The sequence below is a fragment of the Pseudophryne corroboree genome, chromosome 4 (assembly GCF_028390025.1).
Source record: "Pseudophryne corroboree isolate aPseCor3 chromosome 4, aPseCor3.hap2, whole genome shotgun sequence".
Classification (NCBI taxonomy): Eukaryota; Metazoa; Chordata; class Amphibia; order Anura; family Myobatrachidae; genus Pseudophryne; species Pseudophryne corroboree.
The window spans coordinates 553,367,313-553,385,012 of NC_086447.1; the positions used below are offsets into that span (position 1 = coordinate 553,367,313).

Below are 17,700 nucleotides of genomic sequence, written 5' to 3' on the forward strand. Positions count from 1 at the left end.
GTGGGGGAAATGTTACCAAGAACACTTAAAACTAGAAGCTCAAAATAGTCTCAAAATGGAAGAAAACAAGGTATGTTTCTGAGAAAACAATTACCCAAACATGGATAACTCAATTGTGTGTCAGCGAAATATCATCATCATATATGGTCAGTGATCTTAAATAGATCAACACTGTAGTTACAGTATATCCAAATAATAGCAGGCTGTCCATGAATTCATGAAATACATAAGTTATGCAATCACACCTATATTTTGCTGATGTAAGAATGGAAACATATTTAAATGCATTTTGTACTGGTAAATTGGGTCAGTTATAGTAGTGTATATTGAATGGAGGACTTTGGAAGTTTTCAATTATTAAGAGAAACAAAAAAAAGTTTACATTTTATATTTAGTACACTAGACTGGGAATTTATGGAGATTCCATACCATCATACTAAGCCCTGAGCTTGCAGAGTTGCTACTCCAATATCATTGAGAAGAGCCCAAGCACTTCTTAGCGAAGGACTGGAGACATTTGGGAAAACACTACCTCACCATCAACCACTCAGTCTCCAGCCTCATGCTTGCAAGCAAACTCTGTTGCTGCTATAACAGGACCATGTGTTGCGGGGCTGACTATTAATAATGAGAACTTGTCTGGGCCTTGTTTCCATCCTAAAAGGGGGTTCCCTATGCTCACTGTGCCTTCTAGTGGCAACAAGCACTACTATACTGTGGCTGTTAGAGGAATTTGGGGGTTGTCATGGTGGCAGTTGTTAGTAGCGTGTGAAGCTTGTCCTATTCATTTTTATAGCTCATACCTTTGGGGTTTTGTACATGTAGCACACATGCTAGACACCTCATTGAAATGTATGGGAAAAACTCTGTGGTGCTTGTGTTCTGGACTGATTTGCAAAGGCATGGAAACCTGTCAGGTGCTTAGGCTGTAAATGCCTTTTCATCTACCGTTGGCACCTACTGTACATATGTTTAAGGAAAGAACACTAGTGAGGAGGCTATGTAACCATATTTTCCTTTAAAAAAAATCAGGCTAATAGATCATCAATAAAAGCATACCTTTAGCTGGTCTCCCAGCAGCAGGCAAGTCTTTTCTTTCAGGCTTCATGCTGGTTTTGCAGTCCTGTTTAAAAACTAGGTCCAGGGCCTTGGCGACATCAAACTGACATTGCAATACTGCATCAATCATGATTTGCTCCGGAACAGTTTCCCCTAGGACTTCCCTCATGTGGTCAAGGCAAGAGTACAAACGGGCTGAAACATAAAAAAAGACATAAAATTTCAATAATCTATTCTAGACTGAAATAATAAATGTCAAACAGAATAACCTATTTTATCTAAAGAATATTTGGCAAGAACAAAAGATAATTAGACCTATGATTAAGCAAAAATTTGCTATAAATGGGTAAAAATCGATTAACTTGCAAAATTCATAGCAAACTATCCTGTCTGAGCAACTAATAGGAATTTAATACCTACCGGTAATTCCTTTTCTCGTAGTCCGTAGTGGACACTGGGGATTTGTACTTTAGTACTATGGGTTATAGATCGGGTCCACTGGAGCCTGGCATTTAAAACCTTTAGTCTGTATGTGTGTGCTGGCTCCTCCCTTCTATGCCCCTCCTACCAGACTCACTCTAGGAAAACTGTGCCCAAGGAGACGGACATACCACGAGAGAAGGAAGAAATACAACAGCGGTGAGGCAACAAGCCAATGCACAACAATGATCAAAAGGAGGGCGCTAACCAGGACAGAGGATAGCAACACCAACCCAACCAGGATAACACAGCTATCCCAACAACATAAAGGGACCGCAACGGCGGGCCAATCAAATACTTACTCAGGTAAGCAGGAATCGAAGCACTGAGGCGAGCACCCAGTATCCACTACGAGAAAAGGAATTACCGGTAGATATTAAATTCCTATTTTCTCTTAACGTCCTTGTGGATACTGGGGATATGTACTTCCCGCCCAGTATCCCAAACAGGTGCGAGAGGGCCGAGACACCAGTAAAACCGCCTGACCAAACTGAAGGTCATCCCTGGCCAAGGTGTTGAACCAATAGAATTTCACAAAAAAGTGTTTGAACCAGACCAAGTAGCAGCTCGGCATAACTGTAAGGCAGACAAACCCCGGGCAGCCGCCCAGGAAGCGCCCACAGACCTCGTCGAGTGGGCCTGAATAGACGTCGGCAAAAGCAGAGCCGCCGAAGTATAGGTCTGTTGAACGGTCAACTTAAGCCAACGAGCAATTGATTGCTTAGAAGCCGAACGACCAATCTTGGTGGCATCATAAAGGACAAACAGTGAATTAGATTTCCGATGATGAGCCGTCCTCTTGACATAAATCCTCAGAGCCCTCACTACATCCAAGGACTCTGGCCCAATGGAAGCATCAGACAACACCGGAACCCCAATGGGTTGGTTGACATGAAAAGCTGAAACCACTTTTGGCAAAAACTGAGGACGGGTCCTGAGTTCCGACCTGTCTTCATGAAAAAACAAATGAGGGCTCTTACAGGATAAGGCGCCTAATTCAGAGACGCGTCTTGCAGACGCCAATGCTAAAAGCATCACCGTTTACTGTAAGTCCGGATAGACGAACGAAACCTTGTTGAAAAAGATCCTTTTGGAGCGGTAGGGGCCAGGGATCCTCCAGAGCCATGGTTAGGAGGTCCGAATACCACGCCCATCGAGGCCAATCCGGGGCTATTAGTATTGCCTGAAAACTTGGGATTAGCGGTAGAGGAGGAAACAGGTACACAAACTGGTACGTCCAAGGTGCAGTCAGCGCGTCCGCTGCTACAGCCTGCGGATCCCTCGTTCTGGAACAGTAACGGCATAGTTTCTTGTTGAGAAGAGAAGCCATCAGATCTATCTGCGGACAGCCCCACCAGTGAATTAACTGTTGAAATACCTGGGGATGTAGGCCCCATTCCTCCAGATGGAGGCCGTGTCTGCTAAAGAAGTCCGCTTTCCAGTTGTCCATTCCTGGAATGAATATGGTTGAGATGGCCCTTGCACTGGTCTCCGCCCAGATGAGTATTCTTGACACTTCTCGCATCACCGCCCTGCTTCTTGTTCCCCCTTGTCGGTTTATGTACGCCACCGCCGTGGCGTTGCCCGATTTAACCTGGATCACCTGACCCTTCAGGAGATGGGAAGCGTGCAGAAGAGCATTGTAAATTGCCCTGAGTTCCAGGATGTTTATCGGCAGAGCAGATTCCTGAACTAGTCATATTCCCTGGAAATGGGCCCCTTGGGTCACAGCCACCCCAACCCCGGAGGCTGGCATCCGTTGTGAGTAGAAGCCACAAGTGGATTTTGAAATTCCTGACTTCTACCAGGTGGGAAACTTGCAGCCACCATAATAGAGAAATCCGGGCTTTCGGAGATAAAGTCACTTCCTGATGCATGTGAAGGTGAGACCCCGACCATTAGTCCAGCTGAAATGGCCGGGCATGAAATCTGCCATATTGGATTGCCTCGTAAGCAGCAACCATCCTGCCCAGCAAGCGTATGCAAAGATGTATTGACACTTTACGAGGACGGAGCACTGAGCGGACCAAGGCCTTGTCCATCGGAAGAAACAGCTTCTGAGACAATGGGGTATAAGCAATTGCCGGCGAATCGCGGCAATTTTTCGCCCGTTTTTTAATTCGACAGTCGAATTCCGGCAAGTGGGTGCCGAAATTCAACATATTCAATAAAAAACGGATTCGACAGTCCCGCTGTCGAAAAACGGCCGATTTGACGGATTTTGATCCGATTTTTAAAAAACGGGAAAAAACCTGAAAAAAATTGTGTGGGGTCCCCCCTCCAAAGCATAACCAGCCTCGGGCTCTTTGAGCCGGTACTGGTTCTAAAAATCCGGGGGGAAAACTGACAGGGGATCCCCCGTATTTTTAAAACCAGCACCGGGCTCTGCACCTGGTGCTGGTGCAAAAAATACGGGGGACAAAAAGAGTAGGGGTCCCCCGTATTTTTTACACTAGCATCGGGCTCCACTAGCTGGACAGATAATGCCACAGCCGGGGGTCACTTTTATACAACGCCCTGCGGCCGTGGCATTAAATATCCAACTAGTCACCCCTGGCCGGGGTACCCTGGGGGAGTGGGGACCCCTTCAATCAAGGGGTCCCCCCCCCAGCCACCCAAGGGCCAGAGGTGAAGCCCGAGGCTGTCCCCCCCCCATCCAAGGGCTGCGGATGGGGGGCTGATAGCTTTGAGAAAATTGAAAGAATATTGTTTTTTCCAGTAGTACTACAAGTCCCAGCAAGCCTCCCCCGCAAGCTGGTACTTGGAGAACCACAAGTACCAGCATGCGGGAGAAAAACGGGCCCGCTGGTATCTGTAGTTCTGCTGAAAAAAAAATACCCAAATAAAAACAGGAGACACACACCGTGAAAGTAAAACTTTATTTCACACCTGCCGACACACACATACTTACCTATGTTGACCCGCCGACTGCCACGCCCCCCTCGTCACTGAAGAATCCGGGGTACCTGTGAATAAAATTATACTCACCTGATCCAGTATCCAGATTATAATCCACGTACTTGGCAAAAAAAAAAAAAAACGAATACCCGGACCAGGCGGATTGAAAGGGGTCCCATGTTTACACATGGGACCCCTTTCCCCGAATACAGAGACCCCCCCGTGACTCCTGTCACAGAAAGGTCCCTTCAGCCAATCAGGAAGCGCCAATTCGTGGCACTCACCTGATTGGCTCTGTGCCTCTAAGATCAGACGCGCATTGCACAGCTCCCTCCATTACTTTCAATGGTGGGAACTTTGCGGTCAGCGGTGAGGTCACCCGCGGTCAGTCGCTGACCGCGGGTAACCCCACCGCTGACCGCAAAGTTCCCACCATTGAAACTAATGGAGGGAGCTGTGCAATGCGCTGTCTGAGCTCAGACGCGCATACAGCCAATCAGGAGAGTGCCACGAAGTGGCGCTTCCTGATTGGCTGAAGAGACCTTTCTGTGACAGGAGTCACGGGGGGGTCTCTGTATTCGGGGAAAGGGTCCCATGTGTAAACATGGGACCCCTTTCAATCCGCCTGGTCCGGGTATTAGTTTTTTGTTTTTTTGCCAAGTACGTGGATTATAATCTGGACACTGGATCAGGCGAGTATAATTTTATTCACAGGTACACGTGGATTCTACTTGGACAAGTGGACAGAGGTCGGCGTGTCAACATAGGTAAGTATGTGTGTGTGTCGACATGTGTGAAATAAAGTTTTACTCTCACGGTGTGCGTGTCCTGTTTTTATTTGGGTATTTTTTTCCAGTAACTATAGGTACCAGCGGGCCCGTTTTTCTCCCGCATGCTGGTACTTGTGGTTCTCCAAGTACCAGCTTGCGGGGAAGGCTTGCTGGGACTTGTAGTACTACTGGAAAAAACAATATTCTTTCAATTTTCTCAAGGCTATCAGCCTCCCATCCGCAGCCCTTGGATGGGGGGGGACAGCCTCGGGCTTCACCCCTGGCCCTTGGGTGGCTGGGGGGGGGGGGGGAGAGACCCCTTGATTGAAGGGGTCCCCACTCCCCCAGGGTACCCCGGCCAGGGGTGACTAGTTGGATATTTAATGCCACGGCCGCAGGGCGCTGTATAAAATTGACCCCCCGGCTGTGGCATTATCTGTCCATCTAGTGGAGCCCGATGCTGGTGTAAAAAATACGGGGGACCCCTACGCTTTTTGTCCCCCGTATTTTATGCACCAGGCGCAGAGCCCGGTGCTGGTTTTAAAAATACGGGGGATCCCCTGTCAGTTTTTTCCCCGGATTTTTAGAACCAGGACCGGCTCGAAGAGCCCGAGGCTGGTTATGCTTAGGAGGGGGGACCCCACGCAATTTTTTTTCTGATTTTTACCATTCCATTTAAAAATAAAAAAATAAAAATTATATTTAAAAAAATATATAAATAATACTTGTGCCTCCAAAATAGACAAACCAAGTACCTAATCCCTTCTAATATAAATAGATATGCTATTACCAATAAAAACACCAAAAAAAACATGTTTTTAAAAAATTTTGTTAGATTCCGCCACCAAAGTGTGGCGGATTGAAAATGACGAATTTACTGTCTAAAAGCACTTTTGTCGAATTTCCAAACTTCAATTGAATATACTTTTGTCGAATTGCCGCATTTGTACCATTGCAGAAATGTCGAATTTGACAAATGTCGAATTTCAAAAAGTCGAATTTGGAAAGTCCGTTTTTTTGACGAAAAGTACTGAATTGCATTGTCGAATTTTTTTTTGGGCGAAAATGTCCCGTTTTTCGACATTTTCGGGAATTCGACCGCAATTGCATATACCCCTATGTATCCAATATCATCCCCAAGAACTGAACATATTGGGTCGGTTCCAGATGAGATTTTTGGAAAATCAGGATCCACCCATGATTCGTAAGCAGGCAAGTTGTCAGATTGATGCTGTGCAATAGACTCTCCTTGGACATAGCCTTTATCAGGAGATCATCCAAGTAGGTGACTCCCATCATGCGCAGTTGCAGAATCATCTCCGCCATGACCTTGGTGGAAGACCCTCAGAGCTGTAGACAGGCCAAAGGGCAAGGCCTGAAACTGGAAATGGTCATCCAAGATGGTGAACCTGAGGTAAGCCTGATGAGGGGGCCACATGAAATTCCAGCCGTTATCCCTGGGAAATGAAGTCCCTCACCCAAGGACTTTGCGCACACGTGGGCGAAGTGTTTAAGGCGAGCACCTACCTGAAAATCACCTTACTGCTGGGGCCAACAGTCACGCGGAAGGCTTAGCGGCAGGGGATCCGGTGGTCTGGACCAGGGAGGCAGCAGCTGTAGGTTTACGGGACTTACCACGAGATTCTCTCAGAGTGGTGGAGACCCACTGGCCCCTGCTTTTGAACCTTGCCACATGAAAGGACTGCAAGGAGGGTCCTGTGTAAGAACGTCTAGCAGGTGGCGTAGCCAACGGCAGATGGGTAGACTTACCCGCCATTACTTTGGAGATCCATTTATTTAATTTGTCCCCAAAGCATCACCTGTAAAGGGAAGATTTTCTACACCCTTTATGGAATCAGCGCCCGCTGACCATTGACGTAACCATAGAGTTCTGCGTGCCGTAACAGCCATAGCAGTAGTGCAGCCATTTATCTTACACAATTCCTTTATAGCCTCGCTCATAAAATTAGCAGCATCCTGTATGTGTTGCAGCAGTAACAATCTCATCCCGGGGCAGAGTCTCTAAACCATCAATAACAGTATCAGACGACTTGACCTTTGCCCTGGAAATCCACCCACAAACTATTGTGGGGCGCTGTGCTACGCCCACTGCCATATAAATTGCCTTGAGAATGGTCTCAATTTTACGGTCAACCGGCTCTTTTAGGGATACAGTCCTTGGAACTGGCAGTACCAATTGCTTAGACCAGAGGTTCTCAAACTCGGTCCTCGGGGGCACACACAGTGCATGTTTTGCAGGTAACCCAGCAGGTACACAGGTGTATTAATTACTCACTGACACATTTTAAAAGGTCCACAGGTGGAGCTAATTATTTCACTTGCGATTCTGTGAGGAGACCTGCAAAACATGCACTGTGTGTGCCCCCGAGGACCGAGTTTGAGAACCTCTGGCTTAGACAGTCTGGACACAGACATATCGTCTGACAGGGGGGTTTCCCATACCTTCCTGTCCTCAGCTGGGAGGGGAAAGGTAGTTAAAAACCTGAGGAATTTTAAAATTTCTCATCAGGGTTTAACCATGCTTCCCTGGCCAGGGAGTTTAACTCTTTAGACACAGGAAAAGTTGCTGAGGTCTTTGGTCTAATATTAAAGTACAACTCATCCGATTCTGCCTCCTGATCTGGTATGTGAAGAACCTCTCTAACAGGAAAAATGAGGGCCTCCACACCTGGGGACAGAGAGCTGTCCTCATCCATCACATCATCATTCACATCAGGCTGATCAGAATCAGACTGGAGCACCTGTGGCAGTGAGTGCTTATGTGATATCAACAGAGGGGTCTGAGAAGCCTTTCTGGTATCTGCTGCTTTAGCCATACTATCAATAGACTGTTTTAACACCCATCTCTCCTTTTTAGCTGCAGCTAATTCTGAATTAACATTCTGAATCATGCTTTTAAAATTGTCTAAACAGTCAGGTGCCTGTGAACTGAGTCCCTGTGTGGATAAGGAGCATTGTTCACACATGAGGGACCCCGCTGATGAAGGAGTAGAGTTACAAGCAGCACACATAACCATGTCCACAGACATATTATACAACTGAAAACACAGCATAGCTCACTGAAACGCCTCCACACAGACCCTAGAGAGCCCCTGGAGTGACACTGAGAAAGACACTGAGAAATGGAGACCAGCACACAAACACCGCAGCCCAATGTGTGAATTTAAGTGTACAACCTGATATAAGTGCAGCGGCGCAACCGCTAGTGAGCTACCCCCTTGCTATGACTCCTTGGTACCAGTACAGAGTCTGTAACAGCGTGGGTCCCCGGAGGAGCAGCGTGCATGCAGCCTTGATAATCCGCAGCAGCAGGAAATGGCCCCTTCCCGCCTCTGGTTCCACTCCGGGAAGCTCCGCCCCTTGAAATGGCAAACTGCCCCTGCTGTTTAGATTTTATACTGGCCATGTCAATAAACAAACAGTACACACAAAGCCTTGAGTGACAGTGAGCACTGCGGAGCATGAGCCCTGAGCCAGTGTAGTCTGCGGCGGGCACCGCAGCTCAAGGCTCGTGACATGCCGTCAAAACCGCACCGGGGACCCGCTAACCGGGACCCCGGTGTTAACACTCACTGCACCTATCGATCTTCGGCATATGTTAGAGGGTGGCGGCTACCTGCTTGCGTGGGCACATACACTAACGGTGTGTGAACAGCACCTCACAAGCTCAGTGTCCTGTCAGCTGCGATTACGAACCATTAACCCTCAGGAGTTTGGTTCGGTCCCCCATCTAAGTCCCACGAAGCAGGTAGCCTGGTTGCCAACCAGGACTACCTGAAAATAACTAAAATAAAAAATAAAGGAAACTCTCTGGAGCTCGAGAAATACACCCGGCTCCTTGGGCACATTTTTCTAAACTGAGTCTGGTGGGAGGGGCATAGAGGGGAGGAGCCAACACACACACTAAAAGTTTTAAAGTGCCAGGCTCCAGTGGACCTGATCTATACCCCATGGTACTAAAGTACAGATCCCCGGCATCCACTAGGACGTTAGAGAATAGGAAAATAAAATACTGCTCATTAATCCTTAGTCAATGTAAACACGATGGGACCAGGATGCACCAGGGGACAGTGCTGATTAATTTTGTGTGTGACACTTGTATATCTTTGTGCGACTGAGTCTGTATAAGGAGCAGGATAGAACTTGGTATGGAAAAATAAAGCCACAGCTGATACAGTGTAGCACTTTGTATGCAGATTCAGTAACTCGGTCCACACAGATATACAAGTACCATAGAGCAAATCAAACAGCACAGTCTCCTGGTGCATCATAGTAGCATTGTGTTCAGTATCGCATACCTAGCAAGCCAAGATGGGCTGTTTGGCATAACTGCAGCAAAGATCAAGCTCATTACTAAATGCAAGTGTGCAGCAACCAACCAGCATTTAACTTCTGGATCTAAGGAAGTAGTTGGCATTACATTTTTAAGGGCCTTAAACTGTCAGTATACAACCTTTGCAGCAAAGTATCAGATCATAATGAGACCTCAGTAGCCTCAGAGGACCACGAAGTATACGTGCTAATCTAGGTGGTGAGAAGACCACCTGTACTTACTGACAGAAAACCAAGAAATACCAATATAATCTAAAACATAGTAGATAATAAAAAATGGAATCAGCAAAAATAAGATTTTAAACCTACCGGTAAATCTTTTTCTCCTAGTCCGTAGAGGATGCTGGGGACTCCGTAAGGACCATGGGGGGTATAGACGGGCTCTGCAGGAGACATGGGCACTCTAAAGACTTTAGAATGGGTGTGCACTGGCTCCTCCCTCTATGCCCCTCCTCCAGACCTCAGTTATGAGAACTGTGCCCAGAGGAGACGGACAGTACGAGGAAAGGAATTTTGTTAATCCAAGAGCAAGATACATACCAGCCCACACACCGTACAACTTGGAACATACGAACCAGTTAACAGTATGAAACAAAACAGCATCAGCCAGAGACTGATCAAAACTGTAACATAACCCTTATGTAAGCAATAACTATATACAAGTCTTGCAGAACTTCGTCCGCACTGGGACGGGCGCCCAGCATCCTCTACGGACTAGGAGAAAAAGATTTACCGGTAGGTTTAAAATTTTATTTTCTCTTACGTCCTAGAGGATGCTGGGGACTCCGTAAGGACCATGGGGATTATACCAAAGCTCCAGACCGGGCGGGAGAGTGCGGTTGACTCTGCAGCACTGATTGAGCAAACAGGAGGTCCTCCTCAGCCAAGGTATCAAACTTCTAGAATTTAGCAAAAGTGTTTGACCCTGACCAAGTCGCCGCTCGGCAAAGATGCAATGCTGAGACGCCTCGGGCAGCCGCCCAAGTAGAGCCCACCTTCCTAGTGGAATGGGCCTTTACCGAATTTGGTAACGGCAATCCAGCCGTAAAATGAGCCTGCTGAATCGTGTTACAGATCCAGCGAGCAATAGTCTGCTTAGAAGCAGGAGCGCCAACCTTGTTGGCTGCAAACAGGACAAACAGTGCCTCTGTTTTCCTAACCCGAGCCGTCCTGGCTACATACATTTTTAAGGCCCTGACTACATCAAGGGACTTGGAATCCTCCAAGACACCTGTAGCCACAGCTACCACAATAGGTTGGTTCATATGAAACGATGAAACCAACTTAGGCAAAAATTGAGGACGAGTCCTCAACTCTGCTCTATCCACATGGAAAATCAGATAGGGGCTTTTGTGAGACAAAGCCGCCAATTCGGACACTCGCCTTGCAGATGCCAAGGCCAACAACATGACCACCTTCCAAGTGAGAAATTTTAATTCAACTGTTTGAAGAGGCTCAAACCAGTGAGATTTTAGGAACTGTAACACCACGTTAAGGTCCCATGGTGCCACTGGGGACACAAAAGGAGGCTGGATATGCAGCACTCCCTTTACAAAAGTCTGGACTTCTGGGAGAGAAGCCAATTCCTTCTGAAAGAAAATTGATAGGGCCGAAATCTGTACCTTAATGGAGCCTAACTTTAGGCCCATATCCACTCCTGTCTGTAGAAAGTGGAGAAAACGGCCCAGATGGAAATCCTCAGTAGGAACATTCTTGGCTTCACACCAAGATACATACTTTCTCCAGATGCGGTGATAATGTTTCGCCGTCACCTCTTTCCTAGCCTTAATCAGAGTAGGGATGACTTCCTCCGGAATACCCTTCTCTGCTAGGATTTGGTGTTCAACCGCCATGCCGTCAAACGTAACCGCAGTAAGTCTTGGAACACGCAGGGCCCCTGCTGCAATAGGTCTTCCCTGAGAGGAAGAGGCCACGGATCTTCTGTGAGCATTTCCTGAAGATCTGAATACCAGGCCCTTCGAGGCCAATCTGGAACAATTAGTATTGTCTGCACTCTTTTTCGTCTTCTGATTCTCAGTATTTTTGAGATAAGCGGAAGAGGAGGGAACACATAAACCGACTGAAACACCCATGGTGTCACCAGGGCGTCCACCGCTACTGCCTGAGGGTGCCTTGACCTGGCACAATACCTCCGAAGCTTCTTGTTGAGGCGTGACGCCATCATGTCTATTTGTGGAAGTCCCCACTGACTTGTTATATCTGCAAAAACTTCCTGATGAAGTCCCCACTCTCCTGGATGGAGATAGTGCCTGCTGAGGATGTCTGCTTCCCAGTTGTCCACTCCCGGAATGAAGACCGCTGACAGAGCGCTTACGTGATTTTCCGCCCAGCGAAGAATCCTGGCGGCTTCCGCCATTGCCACTCTGCTCCTTGTCCCGCCTTGGCTGTTTACATGAGCCACAGCTGTGACGTTGTCTGATTGAATCAGAGCCGGTAGGTCGCGAAGTATATTCTCCGCTTGTCGTAGGCACTCAATTCCAGTACGTTGATGTGTAGACAAGCCTCCTGGCTTGACCATAGTCCCTGAAAATTTCTTCCTTGTGTGACTGCACCCCATCCTCGGAGGCTCGCGTCCGTGGTCATGAGAACCCAGTCTTGAATGCCGAACCTGCGACCCTCAAGAAGGTGAGCACTCTGCAGCCACCACAGGAGAGACACCCTGGCCCTGGGGGACAGGCTTATTTTCCACTGTATTTGTAGATGGGACCCCGACCACTTGTCCAGAAGGTCCCACTGAAACGTCCTCGCATGGAACCTGCCGAAGGGGATGGCCTCTTAGGTCGCCACCATTTTTCCCAGTACTCGAGTGCATTGATGGACTGACACTCTTTTCGGTTTTAACAGGTCTCTGACCATGTTCTGGAGTCCCTGGGCTTTTTCCATTGGGAGAATAATCTCTTTAGTTCCGTGTCCAGAATCATGCCTAAGAAAGATAGCAGAGTCGTTACAATGAACTGTGACTTTGGTAGATTTAGAATCCAGCCATGCTGCTGCAGCACACTCAGAGAGAGCGCCACGCTTTTATCAGGAGATCGTTCAAGTACGGGATAACTGTGACTCCCTGTCTGCGCAGGAGCACCATCATTTCCGCCATTACTTTGGTAAAAGTCCTCGGGGCCGTGGAAAGCCCAAACGGCAAAGTCTGAAACTGGTAATGACAGTCCTGTACAGCAAATCTCAGGTACGCCTGATGAGGGTGATCTATGGGGGCATGAAGGTATGCATCCTTTATGTCTAGTGACACCATAAAATCCCCCCCTTCCAGGCTGGAGATAACTGCCCGGAGCGATTCCATCTTGAATTTGAACTTTTTCAAGTACAGGTTTAGGGATTTTAAATTTAGAATGGGTCTGACCGAGTCATCCGGTTTCGGGACCACAAATAGGGTTGAATAGTACCCCTTCCTCTGTTGAACTAGGGGAACCTCGACAACCACTTGTTGTTGACACAGTTTTTGAATTGCAGCTAAAACTATCTCCCTTTCTGGGGAAGAAGCTGGTAAAGCCAATTTGAAAAACCGGCGAGGAGGCACGTCTTCGAATTCCAGCTTGTAGCCTTGGGATACAATTTCCATTGCCCAAGGATCCACGTCTGACTGAACCCAGACGTGGCTGAAGAGTCGAAGACGTGCCCCCACCGGCGCGGACTCCCTCAGTGGAGCCCCAGCGTCATGCGGTGGATTTAGTAGAAGCCGGGGAGGACTTCTGCTCCTGGGAACTAGCCGTAGCAGGCATTCTTTTCCCTCTACCCTTACCTCTGGCGAGGAAGGAAGAGCCCCGACCTCTTCTAGACTTATGCGACCGAAAGGACTGCATCTGATATTGTGGTGTTTTCTTTTGCTGTGGGAGAACATAAGGTAAAAAAGTAGATTTACCCGCGGTAGCTGTGGAAACCAGGTCCGCGAGACCTTCCCCAAATAAAACCTCACCCTTGTAAGGCAAAACTTCCATATGCCTCTGAGTCGGCATCACCCATCCATTAACGGGTCCACAGGGCTCGCCTAGCAGAAATCGCCATGGCGTTGGTTCTCGAACCTAGCAGCCCAACGTCTCTCATATATAAGACTGCGTCTTTAATGTGACCTAAGGTCAACAAAATGGTATCCCTATCTAGGGTATCAATGTCAGCTGACAAGGTATCTGCCCAAGCTGCTATAGCGCTACAAACCCAAGCCAACGCTATTGTCGGATCTGAGCAAGGCACCCGTAGGTGTATAAATTGATTTTAAGGTGGTCTCCTGTCTGCGATCAGCAGGATCCTTGAGGGCTGCCGTGTCTGGAGACGGTAGCGCCACCTTCTTGGACAAGCGCGTTAAAGCCTTGTCCACCTTGGGTGAGGATTCCCACCGTAACCTGTCCTGTGCCGGGAAAGGATACGCCATAAGAATTCTCTTGGGAATCTGCAGTTTCTTGTCTGGAGTTTCCCAAGCTTTTTCAAATAACTCATTCAGCTCATGAGATGGGGGATAGGTTACCTCAGGTTTCTTTTCCTTAAACATGCATACCCTCGTGTCAGGGACAGAGGGGTCATCTGTGATATGCAAAACATCTTTAATTGCAATAATCATATAATGTATACTTTTGCCCACCCTTGGGTGTAACCTCGCATCATCGTAGTCGACACTGGAGTCAGAAACCGTGTCGGTATCAGTGTCTGCTACTTGGGACAGTGGACGTTTCTGAGACCCTGAAGGGCCCTGTGACACAGTCAAAGCCATGGATTGACTCCCTGTTTTATCCCTGGATTCTGCTTTGTCCATTCTCTTATGTAATAAAGACACATTTGCATTTAAAACATTCCACATATTTAACCAATCAGGTGTCGGCGTTGCCGACGGAGACACCACAATCTGCTCCCCCTCCTCCTTAGATGAGCCTTCCGCTTCAGACATGCCGACACACACGTACCGACACCCCCACACACTCAGGGATATATCTATATGGAGACAGTCCCCCAATAAGGCCCTTTGGAGAGACAGAGAGAGAGTATGCCAGCACACACCCAGAGCCACCGGACACTGGAATAAAATCCCAGTTAGTACAGCGCTTTTATATAAATATATATAATTACACTCACTGCGCCAATTAAATGTGGCCCCCCCCCCCTCTTTTTTGCCCTCTGTAACAGTGTTCAGCAGGGGAGAGTCCGGGGAGCCAGCTTCTCTGCAGTGTTCTGTGGAGAAAATGGCGCTGGTTAGTGCTGGAGGCTCAAGCTCCGCCCCCTCAGCGGCGGGCTTCGGTCCCGCTCAAATTATTTATACTGGCGGGTTTTTTTTTTTAATATACCGCCTCCGCAGTATCTAATCTATATGCCAGTGTCCCTTGAGGTTAATATTGCTGCCCAGGGGGCCACCCCTGCGCCCTGCACCCTTACAGTGCCCGCTGTGTGTGTATGTGTGGGAGGAATGGCGCGCAGCGTTACCTCAGTGAAGATCTGAAGTCTTCTGCCGCCTTTGAAGTCTTCTTTCTTCTTAATACTCACCCAGCTTCTATCTTACGGCTCTGTGAGGAGGACGGCGGCGCGGCTCCGGGACGAACGGCGAGGGTGAGACCTACGTTCCGACCCTCTGGAGCTAATGGTGTCCAGTAGCCTAAGAAACAGAGCCTATCATTTAAGTAGGTCTGCTTCTCTCCCCTCAGTCCCACAATGCAGGGAGCCTGTTGCCAGCAGCGCTCCCTGAAAATAAAAAACCTAACCAAAGTATTTTTCAGAGAAACTCAGGAGAGCTCCCCTGCAGTGCACCCAGTCTCCTCTGGGCACAGGATCTAACTGAGGTTTGGAGGAGGGGCATAGAGGGAGGAGCCAGTGCACACCCATTCTAAAGTCTTTAGAGTGCCCATGTCTCCTGCAGAGCCCGTCTATACCCCCCCATGGTCCTTACGGAGTCCCCAGAATCCTCTAGGACGTAAGAGAAATAATGCAATGAACCACCAAAGAACTGAATGCATCAAGCAATGAAGTTTACACAATGTATGGAGCTGTCAATGAGAAATTTAAAAGATGATGGATTAATGGTGATGGTGGGAAATAATACCCAGGCTACCACAGAAATGCTTGACTGTGTTCATATTTACTGACGAGATATCCAAGGCACGTGGTAGGTCTTACACAGCAGTCAGAGTACCCAAAAAGTAACTAGTGTATGCTTTATACACAGATAATTGAATGAACACAAAACACTTCATATTGTTTCCTAGTCCCCCCCTTGGTTAGTTATACCTTCTACTCTCTGTAAACTTCTGAACAAAACATAATGTAACTTAAAGACAAAAGTTTATCACAGAATCCTTAGACTATATTGTACATTAAAGTACACTGAGCGGTTACTAAATTTCACGACAAATCAAAGAACCTGTTAAAAATGTACTGTAATAAATACTATACACAACACAAATAAATTTTTGAGTTACTGTCTGCTACCTTACTAGTTTTATCTTCAGAATGCTTCCCCAACTACTCGGAATTCCTCAATTAACAAAAATATACACATTAGGTACTAGCACCTCAAGATGAAGGAACAACGGTAATGGCAGCACCGGCAACTGTGCGTGCCCAAATGGAGCAACACTTAAAGTGCTCAGTCGTGCGCCATCTAGTGGCCGCCGGCACATAAAACACTTGCATTCCACCCATAAAGGTGAGGAGCAGCATTAGCCTTTTATTATATAGGATATGGAAACATAGGATAGACACAAGTATTACACGTCAAATTGACATTTTGTATTTAGCACTCACTTTTCAAATTAATTAACATGAGCTAGAGATAGTTACTTTAATATAGGCATCTATACATGAGTACAAAAATAAAAGTAAATCAATCCATACTTGTTGCTGTGCCCTTTATTGTTATCATAACTAAGTCAAAAGTAGCATTATAATGTTTGAGCCTTGGGTATTGAAAATGGTTTCCCCTTTAGCCTGCACTTATTCAGTGAGAAAGTAAAATAGGATTTTAATTACCTACCGGTAAATCCTTTTCTCGTAGTCTGTAGAGCAGAGGTTCTCAAACTCGGTCCTCGGGGGCACACACAGTGCATGTTTTGCAGGTAACCCAGCAGGTGCACAGGTGTATTAATTACTCACTGACACATTTTAAAAGGTCCACAGGTGGAGCTAATTATTTCACTTGTGATTCTGTGAGGAGACCTGCAAAACATGCACTGTGTGTGCCCCCGAGGACAGAGTTTGAGAACCTCTGCTGTAGAGGATGCTGGGGTCCACATTAGTACCATGGGGTATAGACGGGTCCACCAAGAGCCATTGGCCCTTTAAGAGAGTTTGAAACTGTGGGCTGGCTCCTCCCTCTATGCCCCTCCTACCAGACTCAGTCTAGAAACTGTGCCCGAGGAGACGGACATCTTCGAGAGAAGGATTTTACAGATAGTGGAGAGATTCACACCAGCTCACACACAAGGCAAACCAAGGTAACTAGCTTGAAACATCAGCAACGGCTGAACAGGATTACTTACCAAGTAACAAAACAGTACTTACCAAGAACTAAGCAGTACTGAACTAAAATAAGAATTTACTTACCGATAATTCTATTTCTCGGAGTCCGTAGTGGATGCTGGGGTTCCTGAAAGGACCATGGGGAATAGCGGCTCCGCAGGAGACAGGGCACAAAAAGTAAAGCTTTAGGATCAGGTGGTGTGCACTGGCTCCTCCCCCTATGACCCTCCTCCAAGCCTCAGTTAGGATACTGTGCCCGGACGAGCGTACACAATAAGGAAGGATTTATGAATCCCGGGTAAGACTCATACCAGCCACACCAATCACACTGTACAACCTGTAATCTGAACCCAGTTAACAGTATGATAACAGCGGAGCCTCTGAAAGATGGCTCACAACAATAATAACCCGATTTTTGTAACTATGTACAAGTATTGCAGATAATCCGCACTTGGGATGGGCGCCCAGCATCCACTACGGACTCCGAGAAATAGAATTATCGGTAAGTAAATTCTTATTTTCTCTATCGTCCTAGTGGATGCTGGGGTTCCTGAAAGGACCATGGGGATTATACCAAAGCTCCCAAACGGGCGGGAGAGTGCGGATGACTCTGCAGCACCGAATGAGAGAACTCCAGGTCCTCCTTAGCCAGGTTATCAAATTTGTAGGA

General features: G+C 47.4%; 1 protein-coding gene across 2 annotated transcripts in view; it reads right to left on the reverse strand.

Moving 5' to 3' along the window:
- HBS1L (HBS1 like translational GTPase) overlaps positions 1-17,700 on the reverse strand; it is a 292,045-nt gene that overhangs the window by 166,412 nt on the left and 107,933 nt on the right. For both annotated transcript variants that reach the window (XM_063917372.1, XM_063917373.1), the window contains exon 4: positions 1,060-1,254. In XM_063917372.1, the coding sequence (XP_063773442.1) occupies positions 1,060-1,254 (195 nt within the window). The remainder of the gene's footprint in view (positions 1-1,059; positions 1,255-17,700) is intronic.